At 41.1% G+C, this 25,124-nt stretch overlaps 1 protein-coding gene across 6 annotated transcripts in view; it reads left to right on the top strand.

Annotated features, from left to right (window-relative positions):
- The first annotated feature begins 457 nt into the window (after positions 1-457).
- Positions 458-25,124, top strand: part of BTBD19 (BTB domain containing 19) — a 68,607-nt gene continuing 43,940 nt past the window's right edge. For all 6 annotated transcript variants that reach the window (XM_087929831.1, XM_087929829.1, XM_087929833.1 and 3 more), the window contains exons 1-3: positions 458-693; positions 6,466-6,673; positions 14,332-14,385. In XM_087929831.1, coding sequence (XP_087785957.1) covers positions 602-693; positions 6,466-6,673; positions 14,332-14,385 — 354 coding nt within the window. In that variant the 5' untranslated portion in view covers positions 458-601. The remainder of the gene's footprint in view (positions 694-6,465; positions 6,674-14,331; positions 14,386-25,124) is intronic.

Genomic DNA, 25,124 nt, shown 5'->3' with positions numbered 1-25,124 from the left:
ATGGCATCTAATCTAATCTAATCTAATCTAATCTAATCTAATCTAATCTAATCTAATCACAATATGAAATTCCTTAGCAGGAATTTTTCCATCCCGTTCCATGTACAGAGAGGTATTGTTTTAATTTTGTTAAAAGAATAGTTGGCAGTTAGATGACATCTCAGTTCCAAGCATGAGCATTTTCCAAATATTGAGCTGGTTCTGAGCACAAAGCCCACACAGGCAATTTCCCCAGGTATGGAGAGAAAAGCCTGCTTGTTTTCTTTACAACACTCCTGACCCCTGGCTGGATGGTTTCTCTGAGCCTGCTCTTGGGACTCCGTTTCTGCAAAACCTTTTCCTTTCTATATTTTTGTGGTCCCTCCCACAACAGCTGGATATTAGGGCCTTGGCAGCTGCCTGTTGCCTAGCAACAGAAGTGTTGCTTTCGGGTTGGGTTTTTTTTTTTTTTGGCCTTTCTCTGCATTCCTGCCTTGCCGCTGAGGCTCCAGCCAGCCGTGACGTTTCTTAATATCACCGCGATTGCAAGCAATAAACCAAAGCCAAGGAAACTCGGGCAAAGCCCCTGTGTTTGGCTGCCCTTCCTTGCTAGGGCCGACTTATGGCCGCTGCCTCTGGCTCGGTTCTCCTGCTGGGGGATCCATCTGCTTTTGCTGCTGCCCTCAAGACTCTCATCAACAACCCCCAGTTCAGGTAAGCGCGCCAGCCAATCTGCCTGCCTGCCTGCCGTGGCAATCAGCCCGAAGAACGGGCAGGGATGATCACGTGACTGGGAAGGAAGGCAAGCCCCATTCCAGTAGACTTGCCGGAAAAAGTTGGCTACACAGTATCGCAAAGAAACAAGAGACGAATTTTGTGTGATTTTTAAATCGTTTCCCTGACTTCGCACGGCAGTAAATGTGCTCGGTTCTTTGAATCACCCCGGATCACAACTACGCGTCTGATTGACAGAGCGTTTCTTTCCGGCCTACGTGGCTTCAGTTTATAAAGAAGTTCTGGGTTTGCAGTAAAATTGCATACAAAGGCGTTGTGGTCTTCTTTCCTTTGGGCCCTACTTTGATGAAAGCTTTTAGCTTTCGTCAAATATTTTAGTAAAAAGAAACAAACTTGTTTGCAAGAAATGGAAGCCCTCCTTTCAAATTATGGTTGATTTTGGAATCTTTCAAGTTGTAAGAGTGGATAGGAAAGAGTCAGTCCTGTGACTGTTTTGAAAGAGTTGTCCTGTATAGATGCAAAAAGATTTGGATCAGCTGTTTTGGAGATTATTGTGAGAAATGACAATGAAAGTCTCTCTTTACAGAACCCGGAATTTTTATTTATATTTATTACATTTATATGCCATACATCTTGCCTAGAGGTGACTCTTAAGTGGTTTCCACGGAGTAAAAGCAACATTAAAATATTAAAATCATAAATATTCACATTAAAATTAACAATGGGAGCAAGGATGGGAGCAAGATATAAGCCGGATGAAGGTGGAAACTTCTGTAATCCATTAGCCACTCCAGTATGCCACCGCTCCCATTGGGGGCCCAGACCAATTGCCAGAGCCAGATTTTAAGGCTCCTATGAAGGCCAAGAAGTGGAGATCTTAACTCAAGGGGTACAGTGTTCTACAGGGCAGGAGCCATGGAAGAAAAGGCTCTTTTCCCCACCCACCAGGGGGAATTCCTTGACTGATGGGGGTCTGCAGCATGTCCCTTCTGCCAGCATGGGTCAGGCAAGCCCACCCCATTGGGATGAAATAGTTCCTCAGGTAACCCAGACCCATGCAATAAATGACTTTTAAATAATAACCAGCACCTTGAATTGAACCTAAAGCAAACAGGCAACCCATGCAACAATGGCATTTCATGGGCAACACTAGTGGCCCCCCAAAAGTCCACATAACTGCATTCTGCGCTAGCAGTAGCTACTGAATCAGAGGTGGTATTCAGCAGGTTCTGACTAGTTCTGGAGAACTGGTAGCGGAAATTTTGAGTAGGTCAGAGAACTGGCAAATACCACCTCTGACTGGAGATTGTATAGTATCCTTCCCCCTGCCTCCCCCACCAAGCCACACCCACAGAACCGGTAGTAGAAAAATTTGAATCCCACCACTGTTCTGAATTCTCTTCAAGGGTAGCCCCATGTGGAGTGTATTACAGTAGTTCAGACGTGGAAATGCATACACTATAGCCGTGTGTGTGTGTGTGTGTGTGTGTGTGTGTGTGTGTGTGTGTGTGTGTGTATACAGTGTGGGATTCAATTTTTTTTACTATAGGTTCTGTGGGCGTGGCTTGGTGGGTGTGGCAGGGGAAGGATACAAATAAATCTCCATTCAGAGGTGGTATTTGCTGGTTCTCTGAACTACTCAAAATGTCTGCTACCAGTTCTCCAGAACTAGTCAGAAGCTGCTGAACACCATCTCTCTCTCTCTCTCTCTCTCTCTTTGTGTGTGTGTGTATATCCATGTATATGTGTGAAGTACAGCATGATGCACAGTTACATGAATTTATTGTGCATTGAAGGCCTGAAATATGAGAGATAGCTACTATTTTGTCCTAGATAATTATTTCAAGTCAATTTAACTATGGTGTGTTTAATGTGTAACCCCTCACTGCACTTGTTCTTGACGGGAAAAATAATGTCTATAACCACAGGTGTTTGTAGGAAAAGGGTAAGTGGCAAAATGTGCCTTCTAATGTGACAAATTCTCAGTTTCCTTAGGTATTTGAGGTACAAGTATAAAAGGGTGGCATTTTGATGATGCACATGTTGTCATTTTGATGTAATTGTTGCAGACACCTATAATAATAGTATCAAGATTTGACAAAACCAGCCAATACATTTTTTCCTACACCGTAATTTGAATTACAATCTTAGTATCCAGAGATCGTTTATATGCCTTGTTCTAAGTAGCAGGCTTTTTCAGCAACCAGGGTGAACAAAATGGCCATTTAGAATAGAGAAAATACACTGTATTGTATACTGTAAACGTTGCTACTATGGTTGTAGTTTGTTCAATAATTCATGATGAAGCAAATCACATGTGTATTTATTGTGCTTAGTGGTCTGTAGCATATTTTAATCTTGACTATGCCAGAATGTGATTTTATTTTGACTGATTCAAAGGGAAAAATAGATTATATGTTATGGACACAAAATCATTGACTCAAAAACTTTTGAGATTATTTTGAAATATATTGCATATTGGTAATATTGTGTGATTAATGTTATTAACCCTAATTTGTTAGATTTGAAATTAAAGTCATATCATAACTCTTAACAGCATAGAGAGCCAATTGTCTCTATAAGCTAGGAGGCTTATAACTAGACCTAGATTTGGGTTAAAAGTTACGTAGCTGAACTTCCTGTTTTTCTGTTTATAGTGTATACAACAGGGTCAGCCATGCACACTGTATAATCCAACAGAAGAATGAAACACCAGATCAAAGGCCTGCGATCTAGTAAAAGTTTTAAGAAGGCAGTTGTCTTCAACATATTCAATCTATTTAAAGCGTTCAAGAGAATGACGATTAATATTGATGAGAACCAACTGCTAATGCTAGAACATATATTGAATGTTTCCTTCTACCTTTTCCATGTTGAATGTCTTGCTTTTTTGAGCTATCTTGATCCATGTTTTCTGACTATATTCCAAATTTCCAGGGAGAGCTGGCATAGAATACAAGCTTATTTCTATATAGTAGATATTGTCTGTGGCAATAAATTACAGTAAAATATAGCTGCCACGTACTAAATAAATTAATATAGTGCAATATAGTAATAAGTAGTAAACTTGTTTGAATATTAGATGTTTCCAACAATGTAAACTAATAAATATTAGCAAGGCTACTTGTTCTCTATCTTTTATTATTTTTAATATATATGTTTGGGTTCTGATTCTCAAAAGGAAAGTACATAGTCCCACTCCTTTTTAAATTGAAAAATAAATTTGTTCAGTCTTGATCCCTGTAGAAAGCTTGTCCAATTTTAATATGTGTGGAATTGAGTAGTTAATGCTGGCTAGATGAAAACTCCAATAAAATGTAAATAACTCTTGGCTGATTTACATTACTCTACAATAGCTATTGATCTGGTGCAGCTAGTAATTAAGATGATTGTCTTGATTGAGTGATGTTCCATTTCCTAGAGAAATTAAGAACATTCCATTTTCTGGCCTCCAAAGGTGAGAAAGTCATTAGATAATGAAAGATGAAGTGAATGCCAAATAAGTTACTGAAGATACTCCTGTAGTTATCTAAATTTACACCCCTTACAGACAGAAGTGGTATTCAGCAGGTTCTGACCAGTTCTGGAGAACTGGTAGCGGAAATTTTGAGTAGTTCGCAGAACTGGCAAATCCCACCTCTGACTGGAGATTTTACAGCATCCTTCCCCTGCCACGCCCACCAAGCCACGCCCACAGAACCGGTAGTAAAAAAAAATGAATCCCACCACTGCTTACAGAGTGCTTTGTCACTACATAATCTGGTAGGAATATCAAATTACATGTTCTTTATAATCTGGTGCAACAGATCATTTAAATCTAATGATCCTGAAATATATAACTGCCTGATCTGCAACACTGCTTGGAAAGCAGGAGTCAGTACATGAGGTTCTACTCATTAAATTAGTGAGGTTATTGCCTCGTTCTTATTTTATCTGCTTGCAGTGTGTTCTGACCTTGTTATATACACCCATTCCTACATACTAATTTATTCATCATTGGGTATTCTCTTATTAATTTTTGTTGAAGGCAACATGACTAGTCCAATAAGTTTGTCATCTGATGCAGAATAGGAAATTTGTTCCTTTTCAAGTTAGTCTCTAAATTTGAGTATAATAATATTTTTTCAAAGATAGCTATTATCTTCAATTTTAACCAGTTTCTCTTTGCTGGTAAGGATTAGGTCGAGAATCTAGATCCTCTCCTTCTTTCTTCCACCTTCTGAAAAATGAAGTCGTCAACAATAGGAAAGAAAAATTTCTTGGAAGTTTGACTCTTGGCAGGGATAGTTTCCCAGAAGATGTAAAAAAGAAAAATTAGATTTCCTCATTATTACTGATGCATATCTCTTTGAAAATTGGGCATTTTAGTTGTGTCTTTTGACTGCCCAGGCTTGTTCTTGTTTTTCTCACCTTTTATGTTTTCAACAAATCCCCACTTTCAACAAGTTGCTATATACTCTGATTTTTTTAATTTCTGAATTTTCCCCCCTTGTATTCAATAGACACCTCATTCCTTCCATTGCACCTTCTCATTTTGAGTAAATTCTAGCCTTCCAATACTATGTATTAATCATGAGTATCATCCTATCAAGTTTTAATTATATTTGTCAAATCGTATTTATCTTGAGAGAACATGAATTGTTTATTTATCCCTGTTTATGCTCATGCTTTGCTGTGGATATTTATCATCATCATGTAAAATTTTGGGTCCCTGTTCTAGCCTCCTGTTTCTCCCATGGTATTCTGTTTTTTTGGTTCCAATCTTTGGCTGGATATTCAGTTTTTGGTTTTGTCACCCTCCATCTTTTATTCTAATTTAGTGCCTTGATGAGAGTAATAAAACATCTGGCAAACACTTTCTCCCCAGGTTCTATAATGCAAATCCTTCTTGTAACCCCATCTGTGTAGCCAGTTATTGACTGCTATGGTTCTGTTTTCTTGTCTTATACTTTTACCCCCAGCTGAAATAACAGATACAAAATTACCTCTTTTATTTATTATTTAGATTTTTAAATTCAGTCTTTATTATTTTAACTCAAGATAGTGAACATACATCTTTCCCCCACAACAACCACCATCTTATGAGGTAAATTGGGCTGAGAGAGAGTGACTGCCCTGTCACCCAGCTGGCTTTCATGCCTAAGACAGCACTAGAACTCACAATCTCCTGGTTTTCTACTGTAGGCCAGCATTTTCACCATTACATCAAACTGTCTTTTCTCAGTTCACTATCTTTCTGTACAAGGCATCATAGTTTCCAGAGATTCTTTTTATTCACTCGTCTACATATTTTCTGATTGCTCAAAAATCCCACAAAACTAATGGTTTATATCAAGTGTTGAAAAAATGTTAAGCCATTAAAGACCAGGATATGGAAGGCACAGTCAGATGCATCCCTGCAAATGGGGAATAGATTAAAATTGCCATAAGCTTCATCATTAAAAAAAGAGGAAGACTAAAGTGTTAAATAATTACATAAACATACAAGACTCAGCAGTCAAACACTGTTGATTACAGGATCAGAGAAATCTACAACTGCATTCAAATACATCTTTGTGTCGATGTGCTCTTAATTAGTAGTTCAGCCCTTGGTTTCATTTGCTTTACCAAAGGTAATCTGAATTCTTCATGTTGGCTCTCAAAAGGAAGCATCTATAGAAAAGTGATAAGAAAGCAGTCTAAGAAGTTGAGCCATCTGTATGATAAACTCTGCTAGTTATACTGAGATCTGTGTGGCCTCTCTTTCCACAGTGATGTAACTTTTCTGGTTGGCAAAGAGAAACAGAAAGTCTTTGCCCATCGCTGTCTACTCTCCACCCGCTGCCAAGTTCTCCATGCAATGCTAAGCCAGCCCCATGAGACACAAATCCCGCTTATCTTGAATCATATGCAGCCGGAAGTGTTCCTTACAATCATTGAGTACCTGTACACCAATGGTGTCACTCTCAACAATCTTACTGTAAGTATAACATATGCTACTATTTGGGTTGGGCTTCCAGGGAAATGGATGTAGGAGTAATTAAAATTAGTCAGCAGTATTTTTAATTTGTTTGTAAGATGAAATAGATGAATTTTGAAATCTTATCAGCTTTTTTAGTAACATATAAAAGCATTTGGGTTTTTTTCTTCTTCTTCTGATTTTGATTGATTCTGCAGCTTGGAAATCTGTTCATATTATGTAGTCTTGTCTAATTGTGAATTTGCTGTTTTTGTAGTCTTCTAAAATATTCTTTACCAAGAACCACCATTAGTATAGATTTTTCCAGTAGGACAGTGTGTGTAGTAAACAGATGATAATGAAAAATTAATGTGAAGATGATAATTTTAAAAAGGCCATGGTGAATTAGTGGCCTAGAAAAAATCAGCTAGATATCCAAGTGGGTGACTGATCAATAAACTCTTTTAATCCACAGAACTGACAGTTAATACAGTTGCTGCATGGCTGAATGCACTATGATTCTAGATGTGTCCAGATGGCACTTGTAATGTGCAACATGTATGAATCATTACCATATTTTCTTTGAACATGCAAAGAATCTTTTCTCATTTTAGTCATCAGCCAAGTTTTATATATCTCCTATTTTTTTTTCTCCTAATGGAAATTATGCACTTATAGTCCCTTGATTTTCCATACACGTCTGCATGCTCAGCATTTTTAGTTTTTACTCTTGCTTTTGTTTCTGTATGGTTATATTTTTCAGTTCAAAATACAAATTTATCACCTCATGTCTACTTATCTTTTCTCTTTGACTGTCCCCTTCCCCCCAAAAAGAAAATTCTGCATGGCAAATAACACAATCTATCTGCAATTAGTGTTTTTTTTTTTTTAAATTTAAAAAAGTATACAAGTGTGATGAAATAAAATAAACATTAGGAGGAACAAACTGTGTACAATCTGTATTGCAATTCCATAAACAACAACAACAAAAACCCTCCAATGACATAACGTGAATGAAGACTCAGTTCTGGAAGCAGCCTTTGTGATAGTGATATACTGTATGAAAAATAGGAGCATTAGTGTTTGCACTGAATTTCATCCATGTTAACAATTCTTAATATTTGAAGCAAATCTTTTCCATGGAATCTTGAATTACAGAGTCTTGAATTCTAAAATCCTTTCACCACTGCAGTATAGAGAAGCTGGTTGAAGATGGGAAGGAAGGATGTTTGTGTAGGAATTCTGACTTAAGCAACTACTCTGAATAGCTTCCAGATAATAAGTCTTGTTGCTTAGCTTTTTGATAATTTAACATTGTTGGTAGCCCCCCCCAAAAATCACTGCCACAGTTCCGATATAAGAAAGCTGTAAAACGATTTCCAAATAATGGGTTTCAAAACTACTCTTGGTATATAAGGCTGTCTTTTCCTTTACTAGCATGAGGGAAAGTCTCCTGAATACAGAGAACTAGACATTTTGATCTCAGTCAACCTGAAATTCCCCATTAAGCTGGCATTTAATAATGTTTAGTGTTATGTCCTGAGGACTCTAGGAGTTCTCACTCAGGTCCACTCACTTTGTGTGGGCGTTCTTCCCCCTTTCCTCATTGGTTGGTTCTCTCCAGCAGCCAGCGATAAAAGCAGGCTGCGGGGTCCAACCAGTTGCTGATTGCTGCGAGCCAGTTCCAGGCGTGGCAAGCACGGTCAGCCCTTTATTGTTATAATAAAGTATTGTTGCACTCATGCTCTGGTTCAGCCTCTCATTGCTCAAACTTAACACTGGCGACGAGGATGGGATGGCTACCAGAAGCACCATGCAACCGCTGAGTCACTAGTCACCGATCCGCAGCCCAGAGAGAGCGATCAGCCGGCTACAAGAGAAACGCTGACCGCAGCCAGAGAGAGCGATCAGCCAACAAAAAGAGCGAACGCTGATCCGCAGCCAGAGAAAGCGGTCTGGTTCGAAAGTTAGAAGCGTCTGTAGCCGCTTGTTAGCCCAGCTACGGGGAAAGTGAAGCGCTGCGAGCCGCAGTCGCTCAGTATTAGGCGCGAAATTCAAACGGGTGTCATTTGAATTTCAAACCAAGAGAGACACAGCACAGCGCTGTAGTAAGTCACTAACGCCCACGCTGGCGCGAATCTAGACACCTCCAACGGCTAACAGCCAACGTGGTTAACCCAGAGAGAAAGAGAGGACAGCAAAAAAACCTCTCCAGAGCTGATATCACTAGCAACCCACAAGCGCCCGTTGTCCCCAGAGAGATTTTTCCGCAGGTAGCCCAGCCGTTTCCAGCACCATGAGTTCCAACCCAGCATTCCCGGCGTTCAAACCAGACGAAGAGAAGTGGGAATCGTATAAGAACCGCTTCAACCATTACATCGATGCGGTCGGCCTGGCGGATGCAGGAGAGCATCGGAAAAATCTATTTCCTAATCTACTGCGGAGCCACCGTTTACGATACTGCCGCAGCACTCGTAGCTCCAAGAGAGTTGAAAAACGTCCCATGGTCCGAGTTGCTTGAGATCCTCACTAACCACTACGCCCCCAGGCCTTCACAGATCGCCAGGAGGTTCACTTTCCGTATGAGGAAGCAATCGAGTAAGGAGACCATCAATCAATATATGGCCGCCCTCAGAACAGCAGCTCTGCACTGCGGGTTTGGAACATACCTGGAGGACATGCTCCTCGATCAATTAGTTTGTGGGGTCAAGGACCTCAACCTACAGAGGCGCCTTCTAGCAAAAAGACCTCAACCTCGCACAAGCGGTCGAGGAGGCCCTGGCAGCCGAGCTGGCAACGAACTCAGCCACCGAAATACAGGGCCCAAGCGCCAAGCTGGCATCGTTCCCAGTCCATTCCGAGGAGGTGGTAGCAGAGGAAACCCTCAACGACGAAAACGACGTCCACCGCCTCGCCTACGACAAACGGCCGCAGGTAGGGGCCAAACAAGAAAACACCGGTCCACCCAAGCACATCACACTGTGCCTAGCCTGTGGGGGATCGCATCAAAGGGCCACCTGCAAGTTTAAAGGAGCCACCTGCAACAACTGCCATAAAAGGGGGCACATCGCGAGAGTCTGCCAAACCCCCCAAAGCGCTGCACACAGACTCCCTCCCTCGCACTCGGGACCTCAGAGGCAAGTATTAAACTGTCGCACGCATCGCCTTGCCAAGCGTACTGGCCACACTGTGAGTAAAATTTCTCTCTCCGTTTCCCTAGAAGGTAAACCGTGCCACATGGAGGTTGACACAGGGTCAGCGCTCTCAATAATTTCGTGGAACACCCTCAAGAGACTCCACCCCAGCCTATCTACCACCCAGCTTCAAAGATGAGAGTTCGGCCTGAAGGACTACCAGGGAAGACCATTCCTGTGATCGGCAGAGGCAAGTTCTTTGTCAGTTTTAGAACTTTTAAAGGTCACCTACCTCTAGTGGTAGTTAACGGCAATTTACCCACCTTATTGGGGCTCGATTGGTTTCCCCACCTCGGCCTAGGGCTAACAGGTGTCCATGCTGTCTCAACCTTAGACACTGACTCCTTATTCGCTGATTTCGCAGATGTGTTCAGCGAGGAGCTGGGGTGTTATAACGGAACCCCCATCTCATTCACAGTTGACCCCCAGGCAGTCCCAATCAGACTAAAACCGCATAGAGTTCCATTTGCTATTCGACCAAAACTAGACGCTGAATTGGATAAACTATTAAAACAAGGGGTCATTGAGCCAACAGATTTCGCCAAGTGGGAGACGCCCATTGTCACACCCTCAAAAAGATGGTAGCCTGAGAATTTGCTCGGACTACAAGACAACAATCAATAAATATTTACAAGTTAGCGCCTACCCTGTGCCCGTCATTCAGCACTTATTGCACACATTCAAGCCGGGCAATATTTTCGCTAAATTGGACATGTCTCAAGCGTATCAGCAGTTCCCTGTTGATAACCAAACAGCGGAACTTCAGACCATCGTCACTCACAGGGGTGCCTTCCGATGCAAGCGTCTCCAATTTGGCGTAAGTGTTGCCCCAGGGATTTTTCAGTCCCTCATGGAGCGGATTTTACAGGGCCTCCCTGGTGTAGTACCCTACTTCGACGACATCTTGGTCTCGGCCAGGGACAGACCCCAACTCTTCCAGAGAGTGCGAGCAGTGTTAGAGAGGTTCAGACAGCATGGCCTTAAATTAAAAAAAGAAAAATGCGCCATTGCCACTAGACAGGTGGACTTTCTGGGTTATAAAATTGACGCCTCTGGCATTCACCCCCTGGAGTCCAAGGTTAGGGCAATCCACGAGGCTCCCACTCCAACCTCCAAAACGGAGCTACAAGCTTTCTTGGGGCTGCTGAACTTTTACGCATCCTTCTTGCCCCATAAAGCCTCAGTAGCCGAACCCCTTCACAGATTATTGGACAAACAGTCACCGTGGCACTGGGGGCACAAAGAAGACCAGGCGTTTAACACCGTCAAATCACTACTCACGTCAGAGGCGGTGCTTATCCAATTCGACCCTAACCTTCCTTTAGTACTGGCAGCAGACGCATCCCCTTTTGGAATTGGGGCGGTCCTTAGTCACAGACTTCCCAATGGCGCCGAGGCTCCCATCGCCTTTTTCTCAAGGACACTCTCGGCCACGGAACGCAATTACAGCCAGATCGACAAGGAAGCCCTAGCAGCTGTTGCGGCCGTGAAAAAGTTTCACGAATTCCTTTTTGGCCATTTTTTCGAACTGGTTACGGACCATAAGCCCCTCCTGGGCCTACTGGCCGGGGACAAACAGACCCCTCAGGTCCTTTCCCCTAGAATGACAAGGTGGACACTCTTCCTAGCGGCCTACTCCTACAAACTTATTCACCGCCCGGGCAAAACACTGTCCCACGCCGACGCTCTCAGTCGCTGCCCCTTACCCGCTCCGGCTGAAGACCCCGCTCCTGTCAACGCCATTTTCGAGATCACCCAGTTGGACCTGCCCATCACCGCCCTTGACATCGCCGCCAAAACCAAGGCAGACCAAACGCTCGCCCAGGTGCTCGACTGGGTGAGGAGGGGGTGACCGGGTGGCATCGTTGATAACAAATTAACTCCATTTAAGACTCGCATGCAGGAGCTGTCCAGTTTGCAGGGTTGTCTACTATGGGGCACTTGAGTGGTCATTCCGACCTCGCTGCGTACCCGAGTCCTGGAGGCGTTGCACGAAGGACACCCTGGCATCGTGAGAATGAAAGCATTAGCACGCAGCTACGTGTGGTGGCCGGGTCTAGACGAGGACATTGTCAATTGGGTAAGTTCCTGCAACATCTGTCAGGAAGCCCGTCCTGCTCCCCCCATTGCCACCCCTACCAGATGGGAGAGCGCCAGCGGCCCTTGGTCTAGAATCCATATCGATCTGGCCGGCCCCTTGCATGGGAAGATGTTCCTAGTGGTCGTGGATGCTTATTCCAAATGGATTGATGTAGCACAGCTATCCACGACCACCACACTAGCAATCACCAACGTGTTAACGCGCCTGTTCGTTACGCACGGACTACCCGACTCCATCGTCTCCGATAATGGCCCACAGTTCGCATCAATAGAGTTCAGCCATTTTGCTGCCAACCTGGGCATCCGCCACATTTTCACAGCCCCATTTCACCCTGCCAGTAATGGGTTGGCGGAAAGAGCCGTCAGGACCACCAAAGAAGCCCTCGCCAGGTTCAGCAGGGATGACTGGCACCACAAACTCTCATGGTTCCTGATGAGCCAGCACTCAACCTCCTGTTCAGTCACCAATAAGTCCCCAGCGGAGCTCCTGATGGGCCGGCGCCTGAGGACTGTATTGGACAGACTTCACCCACAATACTGCCCTGACTCTCCCCTCGCTTCCACTTCGGGGGTTAGACATTTTATGTTACAGGAGCCGGTATTCGCGAGGAATTTCGCTGGGGACCCACTATGGATGCCAGGCGAGGTCATCGCCATCACCGGGCCGAGATCGTATAGGGTCAGGCTGGAGGATGGTCGCGTCTGGAGGAGGCACATAGACCAACTGCGGAGGCGCCACAGCACCCTTGCCAGCAGAAATCCAGAGTCACCAGACGAAGGGGAACCGCCTCATCCGCCTCTCAGCCTCATCGCTCCCAACGTCCAGTCCGCACCAACAGCCGTTCCGGTCAGCCCGAACTCGGACAACAGCGCCCCGAGAGTTGACCAGCCTGATCCAGCCCACGGGAACTCGCCCCCAGTATCCAACCCTGCGAGTCCCGAGGATGCCCAATCCGGAGAGCGCGTTGGCGACACGCTGCCGGCTCAACCGTCACAGACTGATTCTGAACAGACAGACAATGTTCCCGAGCTGCGCCGTTCCGGGCGCCAACACAAACCCCCCGTCTACCTCAAGGACTACGCATGTTCGCATCTGGGGGGAAGGGGTGTTATGTCCTGAGGACTCTAGGAGTTCTCACTCAGGTCCACTCACTTTGTGTGGGCGTTCTTCCCCCTTTCCTCATTGGTTGGTTCTCTCCAGCAGCCAGCTATAAAAGCAGGCTGCGGGGTCCAACCAGTTGCTGATTGCTGCGAGCCAGTTCCAGGTGTGGCAAGCACGGTCAGCCTTTTATTGTTATAATAAAGTATTGTTGCACTCATGCTCTGGTTCAGCCTCTCATTGCTCAAACTTAACATTTAGTCTCTTCATTTGTACTGTGTAATTGCAGAAATACAACAATTTTATTTTTCCCACTATCAGTTGTGTCATCCGGGAAGTCCACTTTTATAGAGGACTTTTCTGCAATAGAAGATCCTTTTTGGATGAAAATGCCCATCCATATGGGCCATGGAATTGATGTTGGGTTTGGAGGCAGATATTGCCTTTACCATATTGTTTTTACATGTGTGGAGGATATGATATCAGATTAATCTGGATCTCTCTTTCTGCTTTTGTTAATAGTGATTAGTTTCACTATTGAAACAAAAAAGGTACATATCCCCACATATGTGCCAGAAGTAGTAGCAAGATGATTATTTCAATGTATACCAATTATCTTTACAGAGGTTTTTTTCATGTCCAATTTCCTTTCCTTGGTTTTTAATATCTACAAGAATCTTCAGAGTGAGTTGTCCAGAATGACAGAATGCAAGGTCATTAGTATGCACTTCTGAAATCACCAAGGCCATAGATATTCAAATATTCTTTCACAAATCAGAAAATAGAATGTATCATTAAATCTGCTTCATCTACCATTTTTTTCTGTTTACTGGAGGAGCTGAATGACTATGCAAATTAAAATCTGCAGATGTTATCTTAAAATAGAGATGGGAAATTTGTTTCTCATTATATTTTGTTGAGCTTCAGCTTCCATCAAGCCAGCGTATTAATTACTGAGGAATGATGAAAGTTGCAGGTTTCTGTCCCTTCCTTTAAAAAATGATCATACAGTAAGAAAGAATGCATAGTGGGCAGAGATAGTGACTCCCAACAATCCTGAAGGTATCAGTTTGAGTAATTTGTGATTCTGTTAACAATGTACAACATTTCTGAGAAGATCAAAATAAACACTGAAAAGGCTCAAAGCATGATGAAATCACATAGAGACTTTTCATACTGCTGGAGAGTTAGAAAATAAAACGTTTAGGTACATTTAAAAAAAATCTTTGACAAGATAAAGGAGGTGGCTTATTTCAAAATATTTGCTTTATTCATTTTATCTGCAGGCCCTTGAGGTTTTGACTTCATCCATTGAGTATGGGTTGAATGACCTCAGAAAGGTAAGGATCTCACACTGCAGTTTATGAATCCTCATCGAGGATTTTATAATTTATGGAAGTATGTGCCATGTAGTTAGTGGCATTGGATACTGGCTTATTTGATTCAAAGACTGCAAGATTTATTTATATCCTTATACTACTTTAGACACTTTGTTATTCTAGATTGGACTACAGATCATTTAACTCAAATTCTTCAGATCCCCACCTATGTAGAAGTAATACAATGGTAAGACTTTCTACCATTCCTCATTATAAAAGAGAAACCTTGTCAGTGCAGCATTGATATTGGCAGGACAGAACTACATATTGATTCAGCCGATAATCAAAATGTTCTTTATTATAGTTTTGTAAGTGAATGGCAGAAAGAAAATAATTATTGCAGTTACCACCAGTAGGAAAGTGAGCTGATTTAATTAAATTAAGAGCTTTTCCCCATGTCCTGGGAACGTTTTTTATTTTCTCTCCTGATTGAGTTTTATCAGCTCAGATTTGATACTAGTAGAAACAGTCCTGTCCTCTTCATCTTTTATCCCCAAAGCATTGAGTGGGCAACCTTAAGTTATCTTTAGCATAATGGGTGGGCCCCATATTCTAGCACCTTCCAAGGGCACTCTCAAATCAGGCTTTGTCACTTGTTATCTCAAGGAGGTCAGACAATGTGTAGTGACTTGAAAGAGAGGCAATCTGAGCCAGACATGGCAGTGGGAATTTCACACTGTTATCCTTTTCTGCCAGCTAAGAGATGGGGGATAGCACTTCTACTCAGCAGTGGAGAAAAGCCAAGTAAGGACTGCATTTAGACGAAGGTTTTGTTGAAAACTTGACATAAATACTGTCTATTAGGCAGAGATGTAAGATCTAATGGTGGTGTTTCAGCTGGGCCTTCCTTATATGTTGGTTTTTCATTAATTGGAATTTGCATATGATTTGTCAAAACTCACAGTACCTCTGACTTTAATAATTAATGCAATTTTTGTTTATTGAAAATACATTGCTTTAATTTGTCACTGATATCAAGGAACCTGGGGAATTGCTGTGGGAACAGCATTAGGGAATTCCTATAATCTAAATGAAACTGATAATCCTCTGCATATGTGCATACACGCAAATTAGCCGTCGGTGACTTGGAGGAAGCACCATATATTGGGTACTTCCAGATTTGCATCAGTTATATAAAAACAACAGCAACTGTCACATTGGTGGCACCACTAAGCTTTGTCACGGCAGGTGCTGTTTAACACAGGAACTGCTGACATTGTAGAACTCTCTTCTAATGACTTCATTAACATCTGTCCTATTTAGACAAATCTAATTTGAATAATTTCTGTTATGTGAAGGCTTTGTGTCTCCATTTGGTTTGCTTCTATTTTGCACAAAAATCTATGTTCTCCCTCCATGCGTTTAATTCTAGAGCTTCTTTCTTTAAACCCTTAGCTACATTTAGCCAGTTTCCTGACAAACTGATAATCGGCTTCTTGTCCTTGTCCTTTCTCTTTTTTCTTTTCCATGTTTACACAATTCCAATTATAACATATTTACTGGCATTGTGATTGTTTAGTTAGTACAAACTTACTGAATTATGTGTAGTGATGAAAAATAGTCCATATGAGTTAGCCATGTTGTGGTAAAATGGAATGGAATGGAATAGAATGGAATAGACAGAGTTGGAAGGGACCTTGGAGGTCTTCTAGTCCAACCCCCTGCTTAGGCAGGAAACCCTACAGCACTTAAACTTCCAGTATTGGAGCATTCACAACTTCTGGAGGCAAGTTGTTCCACTGATTAATTGTTCTCACTGTCAGGAAATTTATCCTTAGTTCTAGGTTGCTTCTCTCTTGATTAGTTTCCACCCATTGCTTCTTGTCCTGCCCTCACGTGCTTTGGAAAATAGCTTGACTCCCTCTTCTTTGTGGCAGCCCCTGAGATATTGGAACACTGCTATCATGTCACCCCTAGGCCTTCTTTTCATTAAACTAGACATACCCAATTCCAGCAACCATGCTTTATATGTTTTAGCTTCCAGTACCTTAATCATCTTTATTGCTCTTCTCTGCACTCTTTCTAGAGTCTCAACTTCTTTTTCATGTTGTGGCAACCAAAACTGGATGAAGTATTCCAAGTGTGGTCTTACCAAGGCATTATAAAGTAGTATTAACATTTCACATGATTCTATCCCTCTGTTAATGCAGCCTAGAACTGTGTTGGCTTTTTTGGCAGCTGCAGCACACTGCTGGCTCATATTTAAATGGTTGTCCAAGATCCCTCTCACAGTTACTACTATTGAGCAAGGTATCACATATACTGTACCTGTGCATTTTTTTTTCTTGCCTAAATGTATAACCTTACCATCTCTTCGATCTTCCACTTGTGCCCTATTGGAATCCCCCCCGCCCTTATTAAATTAATATCTAATATAAGAGGTACAGACTTTCATGGGAATAATCTGAAGGAAGTGCTAGTGCTGGCCTTTTCTTAGACTCTGATCAATCTCCTTCCTAGCAGTTGTATTGGTTTGCTTTGAATATTTTACAATGTTCTATGTTTGTTGTTTTCCATTCTTAGCATCATTTTCAGTAAACCGAAAAAGGTCAGTAGGTATACAGTTACAAACATTGATTGTTCTTGTTTCTCATTTTAATCCATGGAAAAATATATGGTCTCCCCGCCACCATCCCGGTATAGGGCAACTTCAGAAGACAAAAGTTGTCCTATATATAATGATACTAGGTGGGATGCTACTGCACAGCAGGAATGGGAGGTTTTTGTTGTTGTTGGGTTTTTTTGCCAAATCATATGCTGGCTAAGTATTCACAAATAGTATCATTTTTAATTTGTTGGTGTTCATTCACTGGGTGTTGTATGGTGGAATAGTGCTTGTTCTCGTGTGCTTTGTTGACCCACTTGTCTAGTCAGGGGGGAACTATCTTTCTTACATTAATCTCACCGTGCTTTTTCTCATTCTGGTGCCAGTTCTATGGAATCAGCTACCACCAGTTCTATACCTTGTGTTTGAGCTGGCAGATTTTTAAAAGATACTAAAAATGCTTCTTTCTTATGGGCCTCTGTTAATCTGCTTTAAATATTGTTTTTATGCAGCAAGATATTAAGCATTTAATGTTGTTTTTAGTGGTTGTTTTATGGACCATTTAGATTACTGAGGCTGTTTAATTGTGATTTTAAATTGGATGACAGTGAGATTGTGCCTTTTTGATTTTATGTTTTACTGTTTTGTTCTGCTAAAGGGAACAAAGTTGAAGCATCTATATAACTAGATTACAGATGCATTTTTATGCGTCTGTAACTCTAGTTACAGATGTGTGAAAAATGAACATGTACTGGCAATATAATTACTATTGCAGGAGGGGAAAAATAAACTATATTAATTCATGCCCTCATTTTCAAAAAGTTGCAGAAAATTAATATCCCTTTGGACTAAACAAACAACTCCAGATAATTATGGCATCCCCTATCATAATGCTACATTAAAATACTAAAGCAACTGTTGGGGCATATAATCCATATAATTTGAAGTCATTAGTGCTTCATTCTATTTCTCCTGTCCAATTCTGAGAGATAAAATGGAATTATGCAATTTCATGTGCAGGTGAAAAGAATTAATTTAATTTACAAGAACTCTGAGATCAGAACCAAGTATTCCTTACCTGCTTTTCTCTATGTTTTCTGTTCCAGACATTAGTAGCCAGTATCTAGGATGCTTAAAATATGTCAGTAATAAAATGAACCTGACATGTTCAAGTGATTGATATGTTCAAGTGATTGCACAGTTATATTAACCATCCTCTTTTGAATAAACAATAACTACCAGAAAAGAGGGGAGAAAAACTATTCTGGGAATAGGAATCCATGGTTTCTGAATTGCTTGGTATTGAATTGCAGAATATACCCTGGAGTTACCCTGCTAGCTCAAATGAGTTATGTCCCATGTCAGTGTATTGCACTTAGAGATGGCACTTGGTCAACTCTGAACAGGATCCGTACCCAATATGGTATCTTTCAGGACTCATTGTTTAAGTGGGGTTGTGTCTCTAACCCTCAGTGTGACTGTGGTGCCCCTTTACAAAATAACCATCACATTGTGTCCTAATGTCCCATCAAGAGCTCACACAGGCCCAATGTCTGATTTTTTTTCAACATATTCCACCCTGTCTTTGAATGGCTGGGTGGACTGGACATTAACATTTGAACTACTATATGTCCATGTATTTGCCATACGCTAAATAAATATTAAGAAATGGCACTCTGGAATTCTAGATTGTTAGCTCTCTTTTTATATACATAAAGGATATATTTCCCTTTTTATACTTAAGATACATTAAAGCAACCTATTACACATATTTTAGTGTTACACTAACTCTTGTGGTGATTTCCAGGGAAACATAAAACACTCTGGACTTCTTTGTTATTACAAGTAAGAATATACATAGGCTGAGAAAAATACCATGTATTAGTAAGAAGAAATTTACATGTGAAAATGAATCTAAAGATAGTACTTTAACTGGCAGTGTTAATTGTTAGTTTTATATATTTTTTGTATATATGTGTGTGTATATATAGGTAGACATATTATGAGTCATGGTGGTGCAATGGTTAGAGTGTGGTACTGCAGGCTACTTCTGCTGATTGCTGGCTGACTGCAGTTTTGCAGATCGAATCTCACCAGGCTCAAGGTTGACTCAGCTTTCCATCCTTCCAAAGCGGGTAAAATGAGGACCAAAATTGTTGAGGGCAATATGCTCTATAAACTGCTTAAAGAGGGTTGTAAAGCACAGTATAAGTCTAAGTGCTATTGCTATTTTTTCAAATCTGTAACAGCATGAGATTATTCAGAATTTCTCTGTCCTCTGAAGAGGAGTAAACATGTGTTCCCAGAAATAACATAGCAACAAAGACTCATAAAAGGATGGGAAAGCTGGATGAGAGAGAAGTAGGTCTTGACTATTAACACAAATTGGTGGCTTTTGGAGTCCTTCCTTTCTTTCTTAAGAAGAGACTAGAAGGAAAAACATGGAAATAAACAAGGGAGAAGTAACAGCTGGCTAGGGACATAAACATATCCATCTGCTTTAGCCTAGGCATTGTTCACTGGGGAGTTGTCATAACTGTCATTTCCTTACTGACTTGATGATCCAAGAATAGCCTTATGTGACCATCAGGAGTTTCCAAATTGATACAAATATCTTAGAATGTGGGAGTAGCAGGAAACTATATTTGGATGAGCACATCCATATAACATAAGACAGCTCACAAAAGCGACTTCGAAAGAATTAATGTCATGATTCTTGCAATTAGGACAAAGTATTGAATCTAGAATGTGGGAATTATTGGAGATTAAACAAAAGGGAAAAAAGACTTAGAAAATATGATGGTACAAACTTGAAGATTTTACACAATATTGTAGGTCAGATTTTAAAAATTGTGAGGGAACAGAAAAATTGGAATAATAGTGTCTGCAATGAGGAGAGACAAAACTAGAATTAGATACTTGTAAAGATTGCAGGAGAAGAGCCATGTTGGTTTGTGGTAGCCAAAATCAGAAAAAGTCTGATGCCATCTTTTCAGGCAAACCAATTTTATTAAAGGGCATCAGCTTTTGTGAACTACAGCCGAAACGAATAGCTAAAATGAAGTAGAATTTAAACTGGAATGATAGGGGTAAAGGAGGAAGAAGACAGTATGGTTATGCCCATGTGAGTTATTGATGAATCAGATTGCAAATACCTCATCAATTAACAATTGCAATTTAATTGTTAATTCTGTGTTATTAATTGTTAATTCTAAATCTGTGTTCGTCCAGATTTTCTGAGAAAGCCTAAACCATTTGATGTATAGGAGTTCAGCAGTTTCTTGTTGAATATTGTTGGTGAAGGTTTTTTTTTTTATTCCATAGTAGTTGCTCTGAGATCTGTAATGGAGCATCTGGACAGATTAAAATGCTTTGCTATTATTTTGTCTTTGTTCTCTGATGTCAAACTTGGGTCTATCTATTAATTTGTTTATGCAAATTCCGGCATGTTTGTCAATTGTATCATGTTAAATCCTGTATCATTTTAGCTACTCTTTGTATTTGATAAACTGAGCTCTTTAAATATTTTTATGCTAAAATATGTTATCAGACTACTCTCTAATTGTAAATGTGTCCATAAGAGCCCACGTTAGCTCCAGGATATCCCTTACGTATACTTTTCAAAAATGTTGTTTCATAAAATTCAGTTTGCTTCACTTATAGTTTAAAAAATATCTTTACTGATACCAGGTAGCAACTACCACACTGCAGCTTTATTACCTCTTTTTGATTCAACCTTTCCAGTTTAAATCCACCCCCTCCAGTTAAATAAACAAGAGCTGAAATGTTTGCACAGTCTGTTTAATTCCAGAGGGATTGAAGTTTCCCAGCAGCTCCAACTCTATCTCATTTTGTATAGATTCAGCATTTTGTAACTGCATAAGTAAGCAAATCCTTATCTGAAGATAAGTGAATATACATTGGCAAGACAATATAGCATTTCTAAATGTAAAAGAACAAATTGAGGACACATTGATTTTTTTTTTTACTACTAGTTTAATAAAAATGGGAGTAGCATGATACCAACAGCTGGTCCTGCCATTGAGCATTGCTGAATGCTTTGGAAAGGACACGAGAAACAGGTTTGGGTTTTATTGTAATCAAATCCTTCCATTGCTCTTCAACAGAAAGAAGACTGGCCAGTCAAATAAAATACCATACATTAAATAAATCACAAGAGCTAGCACTGAAGCATTAATCAATTATCAGTCACATTTATAGATAATTTATTAGGCAAAAAAAAAAAAATCCTTGCCAGCTAATTTGAAGGTGTTCCATTTTTCAGGGCCAGCTGGAAAGAAAGTACAAATCTATAGGGCAGGATGGTATGCATTAGGCTACAATTCTTATAAATTTTGTTGGCCAATATCATGTTGGCTGGAGATGATAGGAGTTGTTACCTGCAACCAGACTTCTAGGGTGGGAGTATTGTTGGAAGAAATATCCATCTGGGTTGAGTTCCAAGTGGGAAGAAACACACTGGAAACATGGAAGCTGTTAAGTTCGGGAGATCGGTCCCGGGTAGATCGGGTCACATAGAGAGGCGAGACTCAAAGTGCACATTCAGCTCTTTATTGAATATGCAGTTCAGTCCAAGACCTGCGAGCCGCTTGGCTTTATTCAGCCGGCTGGCGGCTCGGCAGCCAATGGCAGCGCTTTGAATTTCCCGCGATCGGCTCGGCCAATCGCGGTGGATTCTTAGCGCACCAATCACAGCAGTTTAGTTAGCCAATCAGATTGTGGTCCGCATGGATCAATCAGAACTCAGGATTTCGAGAATGTTAATATAGAACAGAAGCTGATTGGAAGGATGGTTTAATGGTAAAGCAGAACCACCAAGCACTTGTGATTCTGGGTAGATGACCACATGGAGTAGAGAGTGAGATATATTTTTACCCTCTCTTGGGCCTTGCAAGAAATGTATCCTATTGGTTGTCACACTCCCAGGGGGCTGTCTGTGTCCCAGGCTTTGTTGAATCTTGCCGGGTGGTGATGTAATGAAGAGGCTTGTGTTCTGGAAGGGTGTTGGGCAATTCGTATTATGACTTAATGGCTTTGTCCTGGTTTGGATCTTGAATGAGGGCTAATCCTATCACCCTGGAGCTGAAGGCCGTTTGTCTTGTACATAGGATGGCCCAGTCTTTCTGGGACCATTAACGAAGGTGGAGGCTGCTTTCCAAGAGCGTGTTTATCCTTTTCTCATCCAGGGAGGTATAATATTCTGCCTTTTTAATATTTTCTATAGTATTTCATTCTTCTAAAAGGGGTAGGTGCTAACTTTCTACAGTATACTATCTCGTATGATGGGCTTCGAAATATTGTTCTGTTTCTGGGGATATAAAATACTGGGTCTATTAGCTTATCTGCCAATGCCTAGGATAATAATAACATTTAGTGAACTGTGCAACAAGATATCACATTAAATCTCTTAACCCCATGGTGGTTTGCTCCTATAGCTCTTCTAAGAATTGTACAAGAAAAGCATGATGTCTAAGTTATATTATCAGTGCTGTTGTCCTTCACAAATCTTAGAACAACAAACATCCAGTCAATAGTCAACTCTCTTGCTTTAAGGAGAAAATGTCTTTAAAAGATGGAACTGAATTACCCTGGAAGTGAGATTCTCCCAAGGGAACAAAAACATCAGTGAATTTTCTGAGAAGATGGCTGAGTTCCTCCTGCCCTTTGATTTTTAACACTAGACTTGACTGATTTACAACCCAATCCGCTGGGAATTGGTGAGAATGTATGCTGCTTCCATTCCCCCTCCCCCAGGGTCTCCCAGCAACATCTGAGTTTGACTCTGAGTGAGTGGGACAGGGTTGCTAATAACTTCTGGTGGATCAGACAAGGGTGGAAGTGACCCCTGGTGTGAGAGCCAAGCCCTTGCAGATGTGCAAATGTTTTGACAAAAAAACTATCTGCAGATCTTCCTCTGCTGCCTTACATAGTTCTTGAGGTTTGCTCTATATCTTTCAGCTTCTTTTGCCTCTTGAATCCCTAAAAATGTTTAACCCTTTGTTATATGAAACTTTACACAGTGGGCCAAAAGTAATTAGATATTTTTCTGCTATTTAAATAAACTTCTAACATTTCTTTGGTTTAACATAAATGCTGTGGTTGACATTAATGCAGTTTCTAATCCCATGTGGAGCAAGATGAGAAGCCATAGTACCTGACAGTAAAAAAAAAAAAAATCAGGAATCTGATAGTAGTACATTTTCCAGTCAACATATGTTATCAGAAGGCATAAGCTTTTGCAATTGCACTAGATGGATTACAACTACTAATGTCTAAGATATTTGCAATCTGTCTCACTTGTAACTTGCACCTTCCTAACCAACCTGTCTCCTCCATTTCCCATCCCTGCCCCAATTTAATCTATAAACCAATCTAACCGTTCTTTGCTTTTGATGAAGCTAATGCTGCAGCTCATGAACGCTATTAATAAAATTATTAGCCAAAAAGAGGCTTTTTATTTTTTATTTTTTTGCCATCATAAACTAACACAGCTCCCCACTTAAAATTTCCACTTAGTTGTCAAATGTTACTCATGTCCAAAAGTGCAGTCAAGGCTATATGACAAATCACTGCATGTTATTGCCAAGGAAACTATGGTTTTATCCCTGAAGACACAAAGGATTCAGCTAAACTCAAGTTGCTGTCAAGTCATCATGGGAAAATTCACCCTTCCATTATGCACGAATTGGGTGCGTAGAGAGTCACTGCACCACTGCCTCTGTGAACTGGGCTGAGATTCCTTTTTATTTTAGAACATATTTCTTTAATGATTGTGAGAATACCTTAGTTCAGCTCATCCACTGTGTAAGTTAAAATGAAACAAACCACCATATGTGAATCCAGGCACTGAGATTTTTACTTGTGGGTTTTTCAACATCTTGTGAACATTATTGAATTATTTCTGTGAATTGCTCTAAGAAACAAGCTAGTTCAATTGCCAGGCCCAGCAGTCACAGACTGAGCTATAATTTGTTATCCATGGACACAATCAACATGTCTCAAAATGATCAATTCACTGTCTAGAAGACATACCAGGACAGATTACCAGTGACTAGTTACATGAAATAGATAAGATAGAAGACCATGTATATTTCAAGACTATTGTTTTCAACTTCTGCCTTTTTACAATGTTTGTTGTAATCAGAGGTGGTATTCAGCAGGTTCTGACCAGTTCTGGAGAACCGGTAGCGGAAATTTTGAGTAGTTCAGAGAACCGGCAAATACCACCTCTGACTGGCCCCACCCCCATCTATTCTCTGCTTCCTGAGTCCCAGCTGATTGGCTGGGTCTTCTTTTGTTGCCCTGCGTGGGAGAACAGACCTGTAAAGCAGGTTAGTGGGGAGAGGGAGGGAATGGAGATTTTACAGTATCCTTCCCCTACCACGCCCACCAAGCCACGTCCACCAAGCCACGCCAAGCCCACCAAGCCATGCCCACAGAACTGGTAGTAAAAATTTTTGAATCCCACTGGTGGTTCTGACCTACTTGCTATAACTTTGGCATGACAAGTAGTGTCCCATATTATTTTTTCTTAATTTGCTAGGAAAAGTTAGGAACCCTTAAAGATCAAATAGGTGAGGAACATTCTGCTCTATTAAGCTAGGGATCGATGGCTCTGAGGCACAGGTGTCAAACTCAACCGTCTCACGTGACGTATCTCAACTTATCTCGATGTTTTTTGCCTTTGCGGAGCTGTGGTGGGCGTGGCCTGGGTGTGACCCATGTGGCTCGGGGGCCGCCAGTTTGACACCCCTGCTCTAAGGCTTCATTCATCATTGGGATCACTGGTAGAGGAAAGAGGCCTTTATCACACTCGTATGACAATCATCTTCTCTGCTTCTGCTTTTGGTCTCTAGTTTCAGAGTCTCTTTAATGGAATACTTTATTGAATTGGATTCTTTAGTTGGCCATGTGTGATTAGACACCCAACGAATTTGTCTCCAGTACAAAAGCACCCAGTGTACACGCAAAGCAACAGAATAACAGCAACAACAAAAGGGGGAGTAAAGAAATTAAAAATAATGACCGAGGGAATGAATGTTCATTTTCTGGAAAGGAAGAAAGGAAAGCCAGCAATAACGGCAGATAACCGGCTGCTCGCTCCTTAAACCTGATTCCCCAATTTTGTGCACAG

This window comes from Pseudonaja textilis, chromosome 3 (assembly GCF_049901715.1).
Source record: "Pseudonaja textilis isolate UNSWEBS1 chromosome 3, rPseTex1.2, whole genome shotgun sequence".
Taxonomy (NCBI): domain Eukaryota; kingdom Metazoa; phylum Chordata; class Lepidosauria; order Squamata; family Elapidae; genus Pseudonaja; species Pseudonaja textilis.
The sequence above is the reverse complement of the archived record's forward strand: the minus strand, read 5'-3'. Positions and strand labels throughout refer to the sequence as shown.